This window comes from Micromys minutus, assembly GCF_963924665.1.
Source record: "Micromys minutus genome assembly, chromosome: 25".
NCBI classification, from domain to species: Eukaryota; Metazoa; Chordata; class Mammalia; order Rodentia; family Muridae; genus Micromys; species Micromys minutus.
Window position 1 is genome coordinate 40873354 of NC_137960.1, and position 19283 is coordinate 40892636.

At 37.6% G+C, this 19283-nt stretch overlaps 1 protein-coding gene across 3 annotated transcripts in view; it reads right to left on the reverse strand.

The window, feature by feature from the left end:
- REV3L (REV3 like, DNA directed polymerase zeta catalytic subunit) overlaps window positions 1–19283 on the reverse strand; it is a 152483-nt gene that overhangs the window by 15839 nt on the left and 117361 nt on the right. For 2 of the 3 annotated variants that reach the window (XM_080938254.1, XM_080938255.1), the window contains exons 20-27: window positions 17581–17699; window positions 15141–15259; window positions 13722–13863; window positions 12961–13205; window positions 11871–11979; window positions 8432–8638; window positions 7401–7510; window positions 3135–3249 (exon numbers count right to left, since the gene is read on the reverse strand). In XM_080938254.1, coding sequence (XP_080794380.1) covers window positions 3135–3249; window positions 7401–7510; window positions 8432–8638; window positions 11871–11979; window positions 12961–13205; window positions 13722–13863; window positions 15141–15259; window positions 17581–17699 — 1166 coding nt within the window. Of the gene's footprint in view, window positions 1–3134; window positions 3250–7400; window positions 7511–8431; window positions 8639–11288; window positions 11409–11870; window positions 11980–12960; window positions 13206–13721; window positions 13864–15140; window positions 15260–17580; window positions 17700–19283 lie in introns of those variants that run through there. The other variant, XM_080938256.1, reaches the window with a different exon arrangement.

Here is a 19283-nt window from a genome sequence, read left to right on the forward strand (position 1 = left end):
CACAACACCCATCAATTCCTATCTAGAACCTGGAATGAAAAAGCACACAGAACAAATTGCTATTACTTCTTAAAATCCACTCCTTTCTGCACTAACTTGCTTCTACTTCAAGTAAAACTGTTTGTCAAAAGCCACTGATCATATATTAACTTTCAATTACTTTATACTTAGAGACAGCTCAAAGCTGAAGTTATAAGAATAAACAATGAATAGTTCCTGAAGGCACAGCCTTACTGGCCTCCTCTGGATCTGGCCAGAGATTCTCTGCAAACATGTGCACTTACCACTCCAGTCTTCTCCCTACACTGGAAGCTTACCATATACACTGCTTTGCACTTTGTAGATTTAAGGCAATAGCTTGGTGGGGAGAGCATGCCATTAGAATGTGGAAGGCTCCTGTAGCTACAGAGACGCCTATGGTATGGAGGTATTATGACTGAGGTAAGTGAGGACCCACCTCAGGACACTGAGGATGCTTTCAATCTTTAGGCATTTAGCTACAGTAAACAACCTCACACCCACATGATCTAATCTCTAGGATAAATCCTTTTACTACTTTATCCTTTTTTTCCCCCTGAGGCTCCCCTCCAAAAACCTCCTTGTTTAACATCTCTTATTTTCTTTTTAAAAATCTAGTACATTTTTTGCAGAGTAGTGCTGAACTTCCTAGGCTTAAGTGATTCTCCTCGGACAGCCTCCAGAGCAGTGCAGGCATGTGCCATTGCGTCTGGCATATTTATTTTTTCTTAATCTAAAAATAAAAACATTATGTTTGCCATGGTTAACGTGGTAATAAAGCATGTTTATACGGAATGTCCAAGTTTTTTCAATAAACACATTAAATGTACATGCCTTAATATTTCAATTAAAAGGCAGAAATGGTCAGAATGAATAAAAAAATGAAACTATTCCAAGATCTATTAGAAATCTATTTAAACATAAGGGCTCAGAAAAGTTAAAAAACAAAGTAAAAGCTAGAAAGTTACATAAGATGAGCAAACAGAAAGGCGGGAAAGGTGGTTTCCATTCAATACAAGGAATGTCGTAAACAAACAACTTGACGGAATACCGCCTGACTGCACTGTGGTGAATGAAGGCGAATCTGTGATCACAGTGGAAACCTTAGCCTCTCCATCTCAGTACAGTCAGTGAGAACACATACTTCCATAGCACAACCAATGAAAGCCTGAGCAACATGCCCTAGAGCATTCTAGCATTGACAGGAAAACCATAGAAAACCATCAACTATTTACAAAGGCAGACTATACCAAAGAAACAAATTTCAAGAGCTTTATGAGCCACTGAAATCATACAAAGTATATTCTTTGAACATATGTAACAAAATCAAACTACTAATAAGTGATCTCTTACACAATCCCTAATGATTAAAATAAGTGCATTTCTAAAGAACCTATGGGTCACTATCACTGAAGTGAATAAATAAAGAAAAGAAAAATGTTAAACTTGTGTCTCGGCAAGTTTAGACAGAAGTTATTATATCTTCCAAAGCTTGTAACAGACTAAAGAATCTATTTTTTATACATAACTGACGCCAAGCAGTGCTTACTGACAGCACAGGAGCATGATATGGATGTCTCCTGAAAGGCTCTGCCAGAGCCTTATACATACAGATTCGGATGCTTGCAGGCAACCACAGGACTGAGCATGGGGACCCCAGCAGAGTAGAGAAAGAACTAAAAGGGTTTTCAACCCTATAGGAAGAACAGTAGTATTAACCAACCAACCAACCAACCAACCAGACCCCAAACAGCTCCCAGGGACTAAACCACCAACCAAAGAGCACACGTAGAGGGACCCATGGCTCCAGCCATGGATGTAGCAGAGGATGGCCTTGTCCGACATCAGTGACAGGAGAGGCCCTTGGTCTTGTGCAGGATAGATGCCCCAGCATAGGGGATGCCAGGGAGGTGAGGTGGGGGGGGCACCCTCATAGAAGCAGGGATAAAGGGGATGGGATAGGGGTTTCCAGAGTGGAGGGGATAACATTTGAAATGTAAATAAATAAAATATGCAATGAAAGTGCAATAAAGCAATAAAGGTGTGGTTAGATTGATGAAAGACAACCCTTAAATTCCCAATGATCACCAAAGACCCTACAGATAGATACTAAAGCAATAAAGAGGCATGAAGGATTCCTGCCAACAAACAGGACAACTTAAAAGAAAGGAATTCCATGGCAACCAACAGTCACTAAAACAGGCAAGAGAAGAAAACTGAGAAAGGGCAGTAGACTTAAAAATATTTTAGTTTATATTAATTTTCCTCTAAATGCCTCATTTATTACTTGTTTTTGAGACAAAAGTCTCTCACTGAGACCTGTGGCTCAGGACTAAGGGAAGGTGGCCAACACGCAGTCCTGAGACCCTCCTGTCCCACTTCCTGAACTCCAGGACTGCAAGTGTGTTCCACCACTCCTGGCTTTTATGTGGGGATCATAAATGATCTTACTGTTTACATGGCCAACACTTTACCAACCCCACTTTATTTTTACTAATAAAACAACAAAACCAAATACTGACATGCAGCCTGGGTGGCCTCAATCTTGTAGCTGCCCTATTGCTGCAGTCCTAAGAGCTGGGATCACAGGGGCTCATAGGAATGAGCAAGGGTCAAGTGACTTTAGCCTTTGCTTATTGATGGCTGAGGGTACAGTCAGCCTTTGCAACTTCGCAGCTACAGGCCTGGAAAATGTGAAGCTGAGACAAATTACTTTGGTGTAGCTTTTCTAAACTCCTGAAATTGAAAAACCTACTGATATGTTGGCTGTTTTACAGCATTAAGTTCGGAGTTGCCTGCTTTACATCAAAAGTAATCTTTTCACATTTTAAGTCATTACTGATGAAAATATAACCGGGAGCCTGGTGGATCCAGCTCAGTGACAGTCTTGTGAGTATAAACTACGCCCTAATATCATACCCACACATCACACACACAAACCCCAAACCAAACCAAATAAACCAAACACACGTATACACACACAACTCTGCCAGAGTGAGAGATCACGCACAACTGAAAACCGCAGCATTCAGCACACCTATAGGGACGGTTGCTTGAGTCAGAGACACCTAAGCAGCACGTGAGCCCTGTGTGACTGTTGACACTTTACCCCTTACCTTTTCAAACTTCAGTCTCACTGGCTGAGGGTTAGTAGCAGTAACAGCTTCAGCGATTTCTTGACCAATCTTAAAAGACTGCTCCTTGGTGGCTCCTTTCAGTAGTACAAACATACTAAGAAATTAAAAATACAGCATGTAATGCAGAAGTCATCGTAAGAACAAATTTCATCAAGAGTTACTTCCTGGCTAATAAACAGTCTAGAGCAAGGATGACCTACTTTGCCCTGACTGTTCCTTAAGTTGCTTCCTATCAAAGCTTTCCTGTTTAACTAACTCCCACCCCTTGGATACTTACAGTATATCTTACTACAGCTCTGAAGGCCCAGCTCCAACTAAAATTCAGACACTGAAGCTGCCAAGAAGGTCTCAGGATCATCCCTGGACATATAAGGTTGTGTATAGTGCATAGTTAAGTCAATCAAAAATATATTCTTTTAAAACGATACTCCTGCCCCAGGATTAACACATAATTGGCTTTCTGTTATTACAGATTAATTTTGTTTTTTTCAAGAATTTTGTATAAATGGAACTATGCCATACATACTCTATTGTTTCTGGCTTCTTTCATTCTGGATACCTAAGAGAGTCACCTATGAAGTTGGTCCTTTTTATGATTGAGTATTTCACTGTATGAATATATCAGCTTTTATTTATTTGACTATAATGAGTAAAGTTCCAAAGAAGATTTATATACACATTTTTGCATGGACAACCTTTTTAATTTTCTTAGGCAAACAGACAGAAGTGAGATTGCTGGTTTTTATACTAAGGGTATGTTTAATAAATGACCAAACTATTTTTATTATGTAAGGTTATTATTTTTAATTTTTCAGTTATAGGGGTGAATATGAGCATTTTAAAAACAAGATGCACTTCTCTATATATTGGAGAACAAGTAAAATTAAGCTATGGCGACAGAAATCAAAGATGTGGCTGCATGGGGTGCTAGTAGGGGAACTGAGAGCTTGACCACAGAGGGGTAAAAGAGCTTTTTATGGCAGTAGAAAGGCCCTGTAACTTGATTACAGTGATGGCTGGCCGACCAGGCCCATCTATTTTGATGTAAGGTATATGCTGCACACTTCTCTTAAGACTATTTCAATAAAATCAAGTGTGTGCACGTGTGTGTGTGAGTGTGAGTGTGTGTGTGTGTGTGTGTGTGTGTGTGTGCGCGCGCGCGTGATCAAAACACGAACTATTCATTACTTTACCAGATGGGCCAAGTGACTAGAGCATGACACTCACACACATCTAGAATAGCACTCACCTCTATGTTCTCTATTTTCTCCCCCATCTGTCTCCTAGAGTGCTGACTCTTCAGGACCAGATGTAAGAAAGCACATACTGTATAATTCCGTTTATATAAAATACTTGGAAAAATAAAACTAATCTACAGTAATAGAAAGTGAGTCATGTTACCCCTTGGGTCAGGAGTACAAAACCTGGATATGTGTCGTTTGTGCGTGTACAGACACATACAAGCACACTTACTATACTTTGAAAGTTGTTATATAGTTGAGATTTGACCTAAGAATATTAGTGGGCTTGTTAATGGACACACTGCTGTGGTTAGTTTGGTTTGGAGCTATGCTTAGCTGAGTGAGAAGTTTTGGTGATAGTACAGAAATGACCAGTGTGAAAAGGAAAAGGTGTCTTTGTTCTCACTACTACTTGTGAGACTGCCTTGTTTTCTAGTCAGGCATGCGAGGGCTGGAGCTCGAGAGTCGTCTGCCTCTGCCACACCTGGTGCAAAGTCTTATATCAGCTTCTTATTGTCACTGTCCTTTGAAATAACTTATTCTGTAGGTTAAGAGGTTCAAGTACACACTTAGGACATTAATTAGTATATTACTGCGGAGTAGCTGGGGATATCAATGCTGCTAAAGAGGACTCTCTTAGTTGGTCTGACGAACTTCCCAAGAGACTCTATTTCACTTCCCTACCTGTAAGTATACAGATTCTTACTGGAAGTCATTCCTACACTAAGACTTATCCTCATAAGTAGCTCTTGCCACTGACTGAAGCAGGTAATGTCCCACCAGATGGGACACGTATGAATGAGAACCAGTACATATGAAGCCGTGTTTGAGCCACTGTAATGTTTTGTGTTCCTATTACACTTACGTGGTTACAATAAAAACTGCTCTAGTGGTAAAACAGCCTCCTCAGTCCTTCTGATCCTCTGCAGACGGGACCCGAGACTCTTTATGACCCGGAGGGAGGCAAGGGGTGACCATCAGCAAACCAAATTCCTTCATTCCGCTGAGGAAGCAGTTGAGGCTCAGCGGCTAAATGAATTGTGACTGGCGATGTTAATAAACTATACCTGCAGATTTTACAGGCTTCCAGTTTAGATCTCTTTTCTACTCTGACAAGCATTATTTATTACTTCAAAGGCAGCTTTTTTCCATCCTTTTATCATAATTATCCTCACAAAGAAAAAAATTACTTATTTTTAATGAAAGTAATTATTAAGAAAGACATATTTTGGGGAACTTCTTGTACTTCTAGTAACGGACTTGCACTCTGCTGGGCTGCTACTGTTCTTAGAATGCATATTCTAAGTGGATTCTCACTGTCCATACATCTCACTGATTGGAATCTCAGTATTCCTGTGAGAGCTGATATACAGAGGAAGCACTTGCTAAGAAGCAAAATATGGAGTTTACATTTTTGTCTCAATTACTGAATAGCTGGTGACAATTTCTTACCTAAGGTTGTGAACTGCCAGCCTAAACAATATCCAACTTTTCCCTTTGTTTTCTTTTTGTTCTAAGAGCCTGTGAGTACTGAATTTTGTTTGAAACTGTTTTTGAATTTTAAAAATGTTTATATATTTGTTTTAAATGCAGGGTCTCACTGTGTAGTTCTGGCTGGTCTGGAATTCTATGAAGACATGACTGGACTTAGACTCACCGAGATTCATCTGCCTCTGCTTCTAAAGTGCTGGGGTTAAAAGGTGTGCACTGCTACCTGTGGCTTGTTTCAGTTCTTAAAGGTCTTAAATGGTAGATAACATGCAATAAAAATCATGCTAACTTATGATTCTATATGTTATATATAACAACTAACACATATAGACGCTGGGTTAAAAGCAACAGTTTAAGTATTTAAAGTTCTTCTCTTCTCTACAAATTCTGCAAAGAATTATAACAAAGTTTGTTTAGGTAACTTATTTTAAACCAAGTAGAAGTTTAGTTGAGCAGTGAAATGCCCAAAGGCAAACTAGAAGGGACATTAGATAAAAATGATAGATCCCAGAAAATACCGAACTATCTTTGTCTGATAGTAATGAAAAGGTTGTTCTGAGCAACAAGGTATCACTTAGCATTAATATACTGATTTTATATATACTTAAAGGACAGTAAAGATCGAACACTGTTTAAAGATCATTTATAGGTAATCTGTATTAATTAGGGACACTGTCTGCTATTGCTCTGTCCCACTATGTAGTGATCAGAGGCGCTGAGGCAAGTGCTCCAAGCAGGAACACAATGTAACTCCAAACTTCTTAGGAAAAACATTTCAGACTCCAACAAATAAGAACATCTACATTCTATAAGGATCTCAAGGTGCCATACACGTAAGATGCTATATAAACAACGTGGCCTTAAAAAGTAGTAGAGTAAGTATACAAAGCAAGCAGGCTGCTGTTAGTGACCTTTCTTTGCCAAGACATGAATGGGCTTGCAGAAGTCTGCACATTCTCCGGGATCAAATGGGTAACTTTGGCTGTTAACAGGTCTCATAAAACTGTGTGTGTGCACATGTACACAGATGCTTATCTATAAAAGAATATGACAGTGAGTGCCCCTTTTGTTGTTTTCCACCACATTCTTAAGACAGGGTCTCTCCAAACCTTCCTGTTTTTTCTGCAATGGGTTAATGTTTTTTTCTGCAGCCTGGAAACTCCAGAGCTATTCTTGTCTTTGCCCTCCTTACTGCTGGGGTTACTCATGTGTCCATGTGTAGCTATTAATATGGGTGCCGTAACTCCAAATTCAGGTCTTCATGGTAGTATAGCAACTGCCACTGTGAGCCATCTTCCTAGACTGGAGTTGTTTACTGCTACTACCACTCTCTCTTTAAGGGACTCAGAAAAACTGTCCAACCAAAAGATGAGGTGGAGGACAACACTCATGTAGGAGTGTATATTTACAAGAATTCCCCTAAGCTATTTCAAACACCAAAAAGAGGATATGAATAAATGTAAACAAAAAAACCCTACCTCCAAAACCAAATACAACCCCCTAAATACATTACCTGTCAGTATCACCATAAACAACCCTAGCACCCCATTTCTTGGTATCATTCACTAGTTTAATTGCTCGTTCCAAGGTCTCTCTGGCTTTGTGAACAATGCTATCGCCAACCTGTTGATACAAACACATTGGAAATGATTTAACACAGCTCAGTAAGAGTTAACTAATTTTAATAATACTAAAATCTTAATTATTAGATAATAAAATAATATAAAAATTACTACCAGTGCACCACAAAGTTAAAAAGTGAATCTAAAAGAATCGGTTACTACAGACTTGCCTTTGAGTATATCAGGAAGTAAAAAGGACTGAACACTTTTACAAGGAGTACAAGTATGTTTGATTCTTGAAAAAACAAGCCTTTTATATCCAAAGCCTGAGTTACTGTTTGTTTTGTTTTTTGAAACAAGGTTTCTCTGTGTAACAGCCCTGGCTGTCCTGGAACTTTCCACTGTAGACCAGGTTAGCCTTGAACTATAGAAATCCGCCTGCCACTGACTCTCAAGTGCTGGGATTAAAGGCATGTGCCACTACATCTGGCTTTTCAAAGCTTGTCCTTTATACACATATAATCAACCAGGGTACAAATTACTGTGTTTTGGGTTCAAGCATAAGAAATATGTAGGTGTATTTCTTTCAAAAAATTACATTTATGATAATATATTTAAGTGCTGAAATTAAATCTCTGAGATTGACAAGACATAATTTTTGTTAAAACTAAGTAAAAGAAAAAAATGTACCCAATTGTACAACAGAGAAATCCTGTCTTGAGAAATCAAAACAAAACAAAATTAAAAGGAATTATTTAGTATCAAAATTACTGTAAACACTTATAAACTGGCACTAAAACCTTAAGCTAATAAATGTGAAAATATGTATGATTTAAAAATTATTATTGAAATAAGGAAAACTGCATGTTTACAGATCCAAATTGAAAAAAAAACCTAGTATGTCATGGAAATGATACTTTTAATTCTAAAGTTTAAAAACAAAGCAAAATACTTCAATAAACACTTGTATTAAATGTGTTACCTCAATGCATGGCATTCTCCCAGAAAAATTAGCAGATGTATAGCCAAATGTGACATTTGCTATCAGCTTCAGTCCTAGCTGACGGGCATTGAGCATTCGTGACAGGGCTCTGTCTTGCTTATAAGCCTTCATTGACTGCTTCACCATCAATCTAGTCCTCAAAATTTCTTCAAGCATTCTTGGTAGAACACCCTTTCGTACAGAAGGCTATCATAAAGGAGAAAAAAAAAAGAATGTATAAAATTCCTCACTCACATGCACATGCATATAGATTTCGGTTACTAAGAAGGAGAAACAAACATAGTAACAGCAACTGTCATAAACAGAAACATGCCACTACAGAGTAACCACAGGACTAGTAGCTGCCATTCACAATCATCACAGTTTACTTCTGCTGAAGAGTTTTTCTTCTAAAAGGTTCCGGTACTGTTTAAAAATTGAATGCAGCACTTCTATGTGAGCTCTGAGAACTCCGGGAGGCAGGATGTCACTAGTACACAGATAGCCACACGACAGATTCAGAGGGAAATGCTGTTCAAGTTTTGATCGAGACCCCCATCCTTCTAGAAAGACATATGGGCCTTGTATCACTCATAACCAACCTCAGTTGTTAAAGCGCTCACCCTAATGACCCCACACAGTGCTCTGCATGGAACTCCATTTATCTACCTTGGAAGAATGATGAGCTGGGTTGACTCTGCTGACATTCAAACCTGCAGTTCCAGGGACTCTAGGTATTTCAAATCTGATGTTTAGAGCACTAAGCCATCCCCTCCGGCCTACATATATTAGCAATCTGGAAGAGGGGATGAATAATGAAGTGATAACATTTGTTGTTGCCAAAAAAAAAATCATTTGTATTAAGCAAGACTAGGGAGTATTTATGAGAACTCTGGTAGGAATGAAAACCACAAAACAGTATTAACTGATGATTCACAGACACGTGCAAAATAACGCATGTCAAATTGAACAATTAGAACTCCAGCTATAGGATAATCATACTTTTGAATATTAAAAAATTATTATTTTAAAGCTTTACATACTAGGTCGAAATGTAAGTAGGTTTTTAAGATGCTATTGAATGGAGCTGAAGCAGACAACCCATCCACGTGACAAGGAAATGTAGTTTTGCCTCTAATTCATTTGGTGTACCTTTAGAAGCCGACTCAACTTTCTCTGCCTTATCACTTAAAATAACTGTAATTATTAGTTGGCATCAACTGTGAGACCTTTATAGACATACACTATTATATGGCTGTCATTATTCTAGGCCTTTGCCACTGTCTTCTCTACACTCTCCTTCCCACTGCCTTCCCTAGCAGAGCCTGCTCACTGTCAGTTCAAGCCTCTACTTCCCACACTTAACAGAAAAAGTGGTAGTTGTGATTAATCTCAACTGTTTACTTCACTGTAAGAAGCCTTTAAGTGTTATGAAATCCCATTTGTTAATTCAAGTTTTGCGTCCTACTTAGGAAACTGTTATCTGTACCGATTTCCAAAAGTTTTTTCCTGTAGCAGCTTCAACGTTTTAGGCCTTTAATTAATTTAAAGGTGATTTTAATTTGATTGATGTATTTTTATTTTATGTAAGTGAGTGTCTTGTCTGTATATCTGTCTGAGCACAGTGTGTGTGCCTAGAGCCCACCGAGCCCAGACAGGGGCATCCCATCTCCTGGAACTGGAGTAGCAAGCAGGTGTAAGCCAGATGCGTGCTAGGGATGGAAACCAAGTCACTGAGCCATATCTCTAACCCTTTAGGTGACTTCTATACTGAAGAGAGGTAGAAGGTTCTAGTTTCAGTCTTGTACATAATGGATAATCAGTTTTCCTAACATTGTTGACGTGACCTTTTTCCTATATAGACGTCAGTTTTGTCAAGAATAAGATGGCTCAGACAAACAACTTTACTTCTAGGTTGCCTATTCTATCCTATTGGTCTATGTGTTCTTTTTATGCTAATACTATACTATGAAGCTTTTATTACTTTGGCTTTGTTAGTATATTTGAGAGTAGGTCTTCTGAGGCCTCACCACCATCATTAATCTTTGTGCTTCGGATTGGCTTTTGCTATTTGATATTTGTGTTTCTGTATGACTTTCAGATTTATTTTTTTCCAGTTTTGTGAAGGTCGTAAGTATTTTCATAGGGACTGCATTATGTAGTTCAATTCTGACATTATTTCATTTTAGCAATATTAACTCTCTCATATAGTGAAGTTTCCCCATCTTCTTGGTCTTCTATTTCATTCTTCAGTGTTTCATAATTTTTTTTTAAAGATAGGGTCTTACAACGTAGCCCTAGCTGGCCTAGAACATGCTCTATAGACCAAACTAGTTTGAACTCATAGAGATCTGCCTACCTCTGGCCTTAGTGCTGGGATCAAAGGTGTGCACCCCCATACCCTGCTCAGTTTTGTAATTTTTATTGTTGAGGCCTCTCACTTCTTGGGTTAGATTTATTCCCAGGATTCCATTCCCCTATTTAGAATAGGCTTGTTTTCCTGATTTCTTTCTCATTGAGGCATAATATTTTAAGACATAATATAAAAAGAACAATGACTAAATAAGCAGAAATGTTATTTTAAAATGGATTTTTAAACATTGGGGAAAAAACCCCATTAAAACAAATCAATTCCAATTTCTCCAACTTTATCTACCCCAAAAGCTGGAGATATTCTATTCCAGAAATTTCTAAAAAGGAATAGCATGAACTTACTACTAAAAATTTTCCTCACTTCTAAATTTTGTTAAATTTTAACATCATCTCTTAATTGGTAGAGAATGATACTTTTCCTAAGTACACCAGAATGAATTGGAGGATCGGTGGGGTCTGCCTGTGCCACAGACACTATCCATACCTGTAGCATGCATCAGCTCACTGCTAAGGAGATAGAAAAGGAATCAAGTTGGCATATAAGAGGTCATATAACGTCTGAAGTCTCCTACTTTCTTTATTCAGTTAGAAAAGTTTCTTCAGTCTTTCTTGAGGAGAAAGTATATAGAAAATAAAGGGACCTTGTTGTTAGTGTCAATGTCTTAAGAATGTAGTCATTAAATATATTAGTTTCATTATATCTAAGATGGTATCAATTTAATTTAAAATAATGTGGAACACTTGTAGGATGCATACATTAAAGTAATCAAATGTTTTACCCATAACCTCTTTGAACCATTAAATTCAAAGTATGCCTGCCAGATTCTAGAGAGGCAGATGTTGTAGATGTACCTGTTTTCTTCAATAGTTCATTAATTAAAAATGCAGGAATTAAAACATTTTAAACCTAACATTAATCAAGGCAAAAAGGCGATTTTTCCTCAAAATGATTTCCCAGAAGATTTTGGTTTTGATTTTATGAGAGAAAGTCTTCAAGTAGTATAGCTTTATGTGCCAACAATACCTAAGCCACCGCTGCCTCCTTTCATTCACAAACGAGCATTACCTTGACGAAAGCTACTCCATTGGGGGACACTGTGATGTCATGTCTAATTTGGTAAAGTAAATCTGGAGGTACTCTTAGAGAGGTACAGCCAAATTTGAACTCATCATATCTGTTGAGAAAGAAGATATTAAGTAGAGACTTTCTCAGGTGAAAGAACAGAGCTTTTAAACATTTTACAATTTAATCACAACTTCTCTTTCAGACATGTAAAAAGGAATTCATGTAACCAGCAATATGATTACTTGGTTTACTTAGTTTTTCCAGACAGGGTTCTCTGTGTAGCCCTGGCTGTCCTCAAACCCAGAGACCGAACTGCCTCTACCTCTCAAGTGCTGGGATTTAAAGGCCTGTGCTACCACCAACCCACCAAAGCAGCATTTCTTAAATGACAGTACTTTACAACTTACGACTAAATATACACTGAAATGCAAAATGTCAGCTCAACATATAATCATGTTATATTATGAAAATCCAAGTATAAAGTAATTTCAAATTTTCTTCTTAGTAAAAGACAAAATTAATGATACAATTTCTACAAGTGTTTCCTATGAAAGAGAGCACCAGACTAGATCACAATATGTGGTCTCAAGTACATAAAAGCATTAAAAAGAAGATTCTGCATTTCTTGTAATCAAGAAAAATACCTGCTCCTTTGACAATTTAAAACATTATTCTTGTTTAACTTATATGACTAATAAAATGTAATACTTAATTCGATCTTTTGAAAAAAATCACAGCATGTTTTTAAGGCAAGAACTGACAACTGGAATCATTAGTTTCAAAATATTGAAATAGAAGCTGATTTAATAAAAATAATTCTCATTCTAAAGAAGACTACTGATACTCATGAATAAAACAAAAAGATGCCGGGTTCATCTCTCTCTACGCATGATCCTCTTCCCATGAGCCATCCATCACAAAACTAAATTAATCACATCACAACTGAAGCCCACCAGTAAGACAACGGCAGCAAATGGGTTAGCTGTGTTATAACCAATTCACCTTATTCTTGAGGACAGTAAAGAAAGTCTATAATCTTAATGCATATAAATTAACAATAACATGACTAAATATAAGAGAGAAATCTTACTTTCCCAAATTCTCTACATGGCCAAGGCAAGTGGAAAAACAGTAGTTATATGCAATCACAATTGAAGGATATAGTGACTGAAAATCCAAAACAAGAACAGAGTTGCTATAGAAACGAGATTCAGGTTCCATAATGAGGGGAACACATTGTGGAGCTCTCATTTGGGATCTCTGTTGAATACTGGGTGTCACAGGAATGTAGTTCATTGGTTTAGCAATACGCAACATCATTGACTCCACACGGTACTGCAAAGAGAAAAGAATGCTGTTCAAATAAAAATATACAGTGACTGGAACTCCAAAACAAGAACAGAGTTGCTATAGAAATGAGATTCAGGTCCCATAATGAGGGGAATATGTTTATGTATGTATGTATGTATGTATGTATGTATGTATGTATGTATGTATGCATGCATGCATGCATGCATGTACGCACATACATACGTATGCATGGTTTCTACATCTGTAAGTATTGTTTAGTCAAATTTCAAGGTGTCACTAAAATTGATGATCAGATATTTATTTTTATGTTAAAATTATCTATTAGGGCTTAAAAGATGCCAAACTTAAAAGTATGTAAAACACGGGGTGATCTTCTTTCTTGGTTTTTCTGCTAAGGGGTGATTCCAATGATGCTACAAGATTCAATCACTGAAGTACTGATAATAGAAACAAAGTTTTAAAAATCTAATCATTTCAAACAGGTCAAAACCAAGTATCTTACTTATGTAGAGCTTTAAAGTATACAAGAAAAATTTCTACCTGTGAACCTCTTGTTAATACATGTAAAAACTGAATGCCAAAAAGTCTAGCCATTTCACTGGTTTTTCCAATTAGGTCCAGCTGTTCTAACATCTGGAGATTTCCACGGACACGGCTAATATAATGATCAACCATTTTCCACCTGTCAAAAAAGAATGCATGCATAAATACTGGTAAAGTGTGGTCACTTAGGGGAAAAGTACAACATGAACCTTTAAATAAATATATTACAAGGTTAAATGTCAGAGGTCAAGGAACAAAATGCAGTAATAATTCATAAAATTTAAAGTAGTACTTATGATAAGGAATTATAAGGTAATTAGTTTCAACATTTTCCTTGATTTTTGGTAACCCAGGCTCATTTTTCTATTTCATTTGGCAGAAAAAGGCTTTTTATCCTGGATACTACCTAACTAGAGGTGGCAACACTAGTGTTTACAACACTATACCACCCTAAAAATCAAAGGGTGTTTTTAGTGTTAAGTTGAAGATAAACGTTATCTATGCGTTCATGTATTACTCTTTCCTTCAACTGTCACTGAGCTATAGCCTAACTTCTCTGTAAAGATTTGATAGTAAAATCTAGTCTAGGGGTTGTTTGTTTTGTTCTGTTTTTCAAGACAGGGTTTCTCTGTGTAGTGCTGGCTGTCCTGGAAATAACTCTGTAGGCCAGGCTGGCCGTGAGCTTAGATATCCTCCTGCCTCTGCTTCACATGTGCTGGCATCAAAGGTGTGCGCCAGCACCGCTTGGCCCTTACTGTAGCTCTATGTCGCTTCCCTGAGGTCCCTCCAGAGAGACTGGAAGATGAGTAGAGTCCACGAGAGAAAATGAGTGGATCTAGGGAAGCGGGGGTAGGGAGGCTCTGAGAGGAGACGGAGAGAGGAAAACCACCACCAGAATAGTCTGTTTTAAAAACCTCTTTTCAATAAAATTGTTTTTTAATCACACACGTTTTTAAAAGCTGCAGCTTTTGCATCTTTACCAACGTTTACCCTTGTATTTTAATAAGCCAAAATTCACTACTTTTTAAGTACCAGACACCTGCCTTTCTTTCTTCTCCTAGAGTTTAAGTCCTGTCAAGTTAGAGGTGTTTCTGGAGGAAACACCTAGAGTCTGGTGTGTACCTCTCTGAACATGGACTTTATTTTAGCATTGGGACAGGACACTTCCCATCCTCGAACCTGAGCAGAGGAGCTCAGCTGCCAAGGAAGAAGCAGGGCAGCACTGCTTGCCTCTAGAGAGGCAGAAAATCTGGAGTCACGGACAGTTGTGAGGAGCCACATAGTTGCTGGAAAATCAAACCCTGGTCCTCTGGAAGAATAGCCAGTGCTTATAACTGTGAAGCTGTATCCAGCTCCTAATAATGCTGATGTGAAAAAAAAAGATACCATATCCTCTTGAGAGTGGTGGAGCATTACCTGTAGAGATCTGTCTTGTTATCAAACCAGTCTGACAAGACTCGGAAGGTAAAAAGGGGGAAACGCTGGTGGAGGACATGAAAGCTCACATTTTCAAAGGTGTAGTTAGTCAGAGCAACCTAAAAAACAGTGAAAAGCAAAATTATAACTATTCTTATCTTTATGTAGAACATTTGCTGCCTTTTTTTCAGTCAACCCGGCTCATTTGGTTTTAAAAAGTCCTAACACTACTTAGAGCTTCTTTCTCATGGACGATATGAAAGCTAATCACAAAGATTATCTGTTACAAGTGAATTGTAATCAATTAAAAATATGCATAGCTTACAGGACACAAAAATTTCCCAAATTTACAACCCAGAAAGTATAAAACAGGGATTTAATTTCAGTCTCATCGCATTACAGTGATCTCAAATCACATTTTTTATTTAAAATTTCTGTCATCTGCAGAACAATGTCCCTCTTCAGCATTAAGTACAAACTCATACTCTCTCCTTCCTGCCGTTCTTACAGTGGCTGGAAAAGGAAGGAAAGGCAATGTAGTTGAGGTAAAGATCCAACAAGTGTAATTAAGGAAGGACATCCCAGACACAGGTAACAGCAGAATAAGGTCATGTTTAAGCAGTCAGTAGAACACACATCACAGATGCAGTTAGCGGTGTGCAATTAATCTAAATGGCTTTCTCAGAATTCGGACCGTGAGCAAAGAGACGAAAATAGCAGAAGGGACCACAAGGGGACATAAGACTAGAAAATGAGAATGTCAACATATGATCAAGTTCTTAAAGAAAACTGAAAAAATTTCAATGGTTAAATCTAACACTCTGTTCTCTGTATTGCCAAAATTTGAAAGTGGATAATTTAGAGGTCTGTAGATATCTTCAGTTTTCATGGTTAACAGCATTCCTTTGAGCAGCTAATATATATCTAATAAAAATTATTATCTAGGAGTCAGAGTTAATCATTTAAGGACTTAAGGTCCACTGGAGCAGCAGATATTTTATGTTTAGAAGAATCACATGAGTTACAAATTGCCAAGCATTATGAGAAAAACAAATGAAAGATACAAAGATTTAAAAGGAACCCTTAGAACTATTCAAATCCAGAAAACATAATTTGAATGTCTCTAGTATGAAGTAAATAAATACTCAAGACCAGCTCTGGTCCAAAGTGTTGATATTATAGAATGGCTCCAGATACAGGACAAGACTATCATTCAGAATTTTATGGACACTGTCAAACTGCCAGTAATTAAACTTTTAAAAGGTGAGAGTAATCTTTACATGAGTTACAGAATTCATGCAAAAAAGATCACGAGTGAGCTTGTAGTCTGAGTACTGGAGAGGAGAAGATCCAGATGAGTGAGAAACCTTGTTCAAGACACAAGGTGGATGGCTCCTGAGAAACAATACCCACAGACATGTGCATAGGCAAATCCTCACAGCACACAACTGCGCACGACATAACACTGTCCTCAAGCAGACTCATTAATGTGCTGTTTCAAATTAGATTAAATGTGAGCATAACTCCTGACTTATGTCACAAAGAGAAAACGGGAAAAACCTGAGGTTACCTAAATTTTATTTATCTGGTATGATTAGCATGTGACAGTGCTCCAGCGTGCTTGCAAAGTCAGTCAGAACATAAATTCAAGACAGCCACAACAATCAGTGAATCACAAGGAGAAAGTACAAAGTTTAAAATGAAAAAGTAGGTCCAATAGGAGGTGCCACTGGAGAATGAATTACCACATAAACGTTTTAGCTGTTATCACCCAGAAGTTCAGAATCTGAAAACACCAACTTATAGTAGGAAACTTATATTTCACCGAGAGAAAACAGACTTCAAAGATGTAAATATCATCAAGTAAACCCTAGAAGTATATTTTTATTGTGTGTGAAGTAACTATTTTTATAAAGGATTGCAAATTAATGGGAGAGTTTGTTTAAATCATTTAATACAAAAGCCCATCCAACTGGTTGCTGGTATTAACTATTTCTAAATATGTTCTCTCCAGTTTGGCCCAGTATTAAAATTTATTTATTATGCGAGTTTCCTAAGTCTAGATTAGATTTTCCAATGATGAAATTACACAGCACTGAACACAAACACCCTATTTCATCACACTGTAGACGTTATCATTTTTAGGGTCTTACTATACAGCCCAGACTAGCCAGAGTCTCGATCTTCCTGTCTTACTTCCCAGCTTCTGAGAAGCACAGGTGTGTATGGTGATACTCATTTTCCTAGCCAAGGTAGACATAAGCAGAAAAATAATAAAGGTCTAACTGTTTTTCATTCTGCCATTTCATATTTCTGTAACTATATTTACATACAATAATAAATCACAAAACACAGGGAATTTATTCCTAATACTTTGTAGTGAGTACACTGTTATATTGGCCTATTCTTACTTCCAAGCATTTTAGAGAAAATACCTTACCTCATTTCTCATGATTCTCCAAAGGTTCAGTGTAATTCTTCCAACAATATTTATTTCGCTCATTGTATCCGATCCATAGTCGTCTCTTTCTGCCGCAAATCTGTTTTCCACTTTGTCATCTATAGAAAGAGAATGTAAACTGCATCAAGACTCACAGAAAGCAAGCGTTTGGTAAATGATGCCAAAGAAAAGAACAATATAAAGAACTAAGAATTAAGACTAAAGGTAAAATTCGATTCAGCATTTCATATTAGAATAAGGGAATATTATTTTATTTTAACTAAAAACACCAGTCTTTTTAAAATCATATAAAAACTTTATAAAGCAAATATAAAGACACATGGCGTTCTCCTCCTCTTTCTATACAGCGGTACACTTGTCCCTTGGAAGCTGTAGAGGATGGTTCCTGGATATCCTATAGATAACAAAGAATGGGAAACAATTCCTTAAATAAAATGCCTTTGTGTTTGCCTATGAACATCATCATGTTGTTTACAACACCGAGTAGCATGTGCGTAGCAGCGTGGTGCATGTGCATTTTGATCCATACTTAGATGACTCCACAGACATAGAACCCAAGATACTGAGAGATGACCATGTATATTTATTTTGTCTATACAAAATCCAAAAGGGTTTTAGTTTGAATATTTCTCAATGAAAACATTTCAATGAAGTTTGAAAATATATTTTGAATGTAATTCCTACTAGTAAAAAAGTAAAGTATCTTCAAAATTATATTTTTCCCTTTTAAGTATATTTTTTGCATATAAAAGTTTCATCAATAGTAATTAAAATTTTACTGACTTGTTTTATAAGCTTCGAAAACTATTCCATAGTTGGAAATGCTCTATATTTTTAACTAGGTACTGATAAGAACCCCTAAGGTACAATCTGTGTTTTTAATTAACACTGATGAAGTCGTAATTTTTGAATCCTAAATGCTTCACTAAGTTACATGGACTGACCACTGATAACCATACATTTCCCCTGCCTGAGCCATGAGATTTTGATGAAAGAACTTTCGCACAGTATCTGTACCTGACAGCAGGCCATTAGTGATAATAAAGCAGTCACTCTTTTCTTGAAATAAGGTTCTTTTGCATTCCCTACAAACAAATTGTATTTTGTATGCGTTGTTGCGCTGTATCAGACACTCCAAGCTGCACTGTTAATCTGACTGTGTTCTGGTGGCACTGGCTGTGACAGAATGGCTCTGAGCAGCCTGTTATTGAAGGTGGACTCACAGCCACCACTGGGCATCCCTACTTTGTGTTTCTCATAGAAAGATGTATTTCCCTCGGATAAGAGGCTCTTCCTTTTCATCATAAGAACATTCCATTGTTAACTCAATAACATCTGCCTTTCTGCTTACATCACTGGGATAGACACAGGGCTGGGTGGATACTCTCATGGCTTCCTTCCTTCCCTTCCTCCTTTCCTTCCTTCTCTTCATTCTATATCCTGATCACAGCTCCCCTCCCTCATCTCCTTCCATTTTCTCTCCCTCCACACCCCCTTTCTCCTAAAAGAAGGGGAGATAGCCCCCTCCCACTGGGACCAATCCACCCTGGCATATCAAGTCCCAGCAGGACTAAGGGCATGTTCTCCCACTGAGAGCAGACAAAGCAGCCCACCTAGGGGAAAGGGATCCAAAGGCAGGCAAGAGTCAGAGATAGCCCCAGCTCCAATTGTTGGGGGACCAA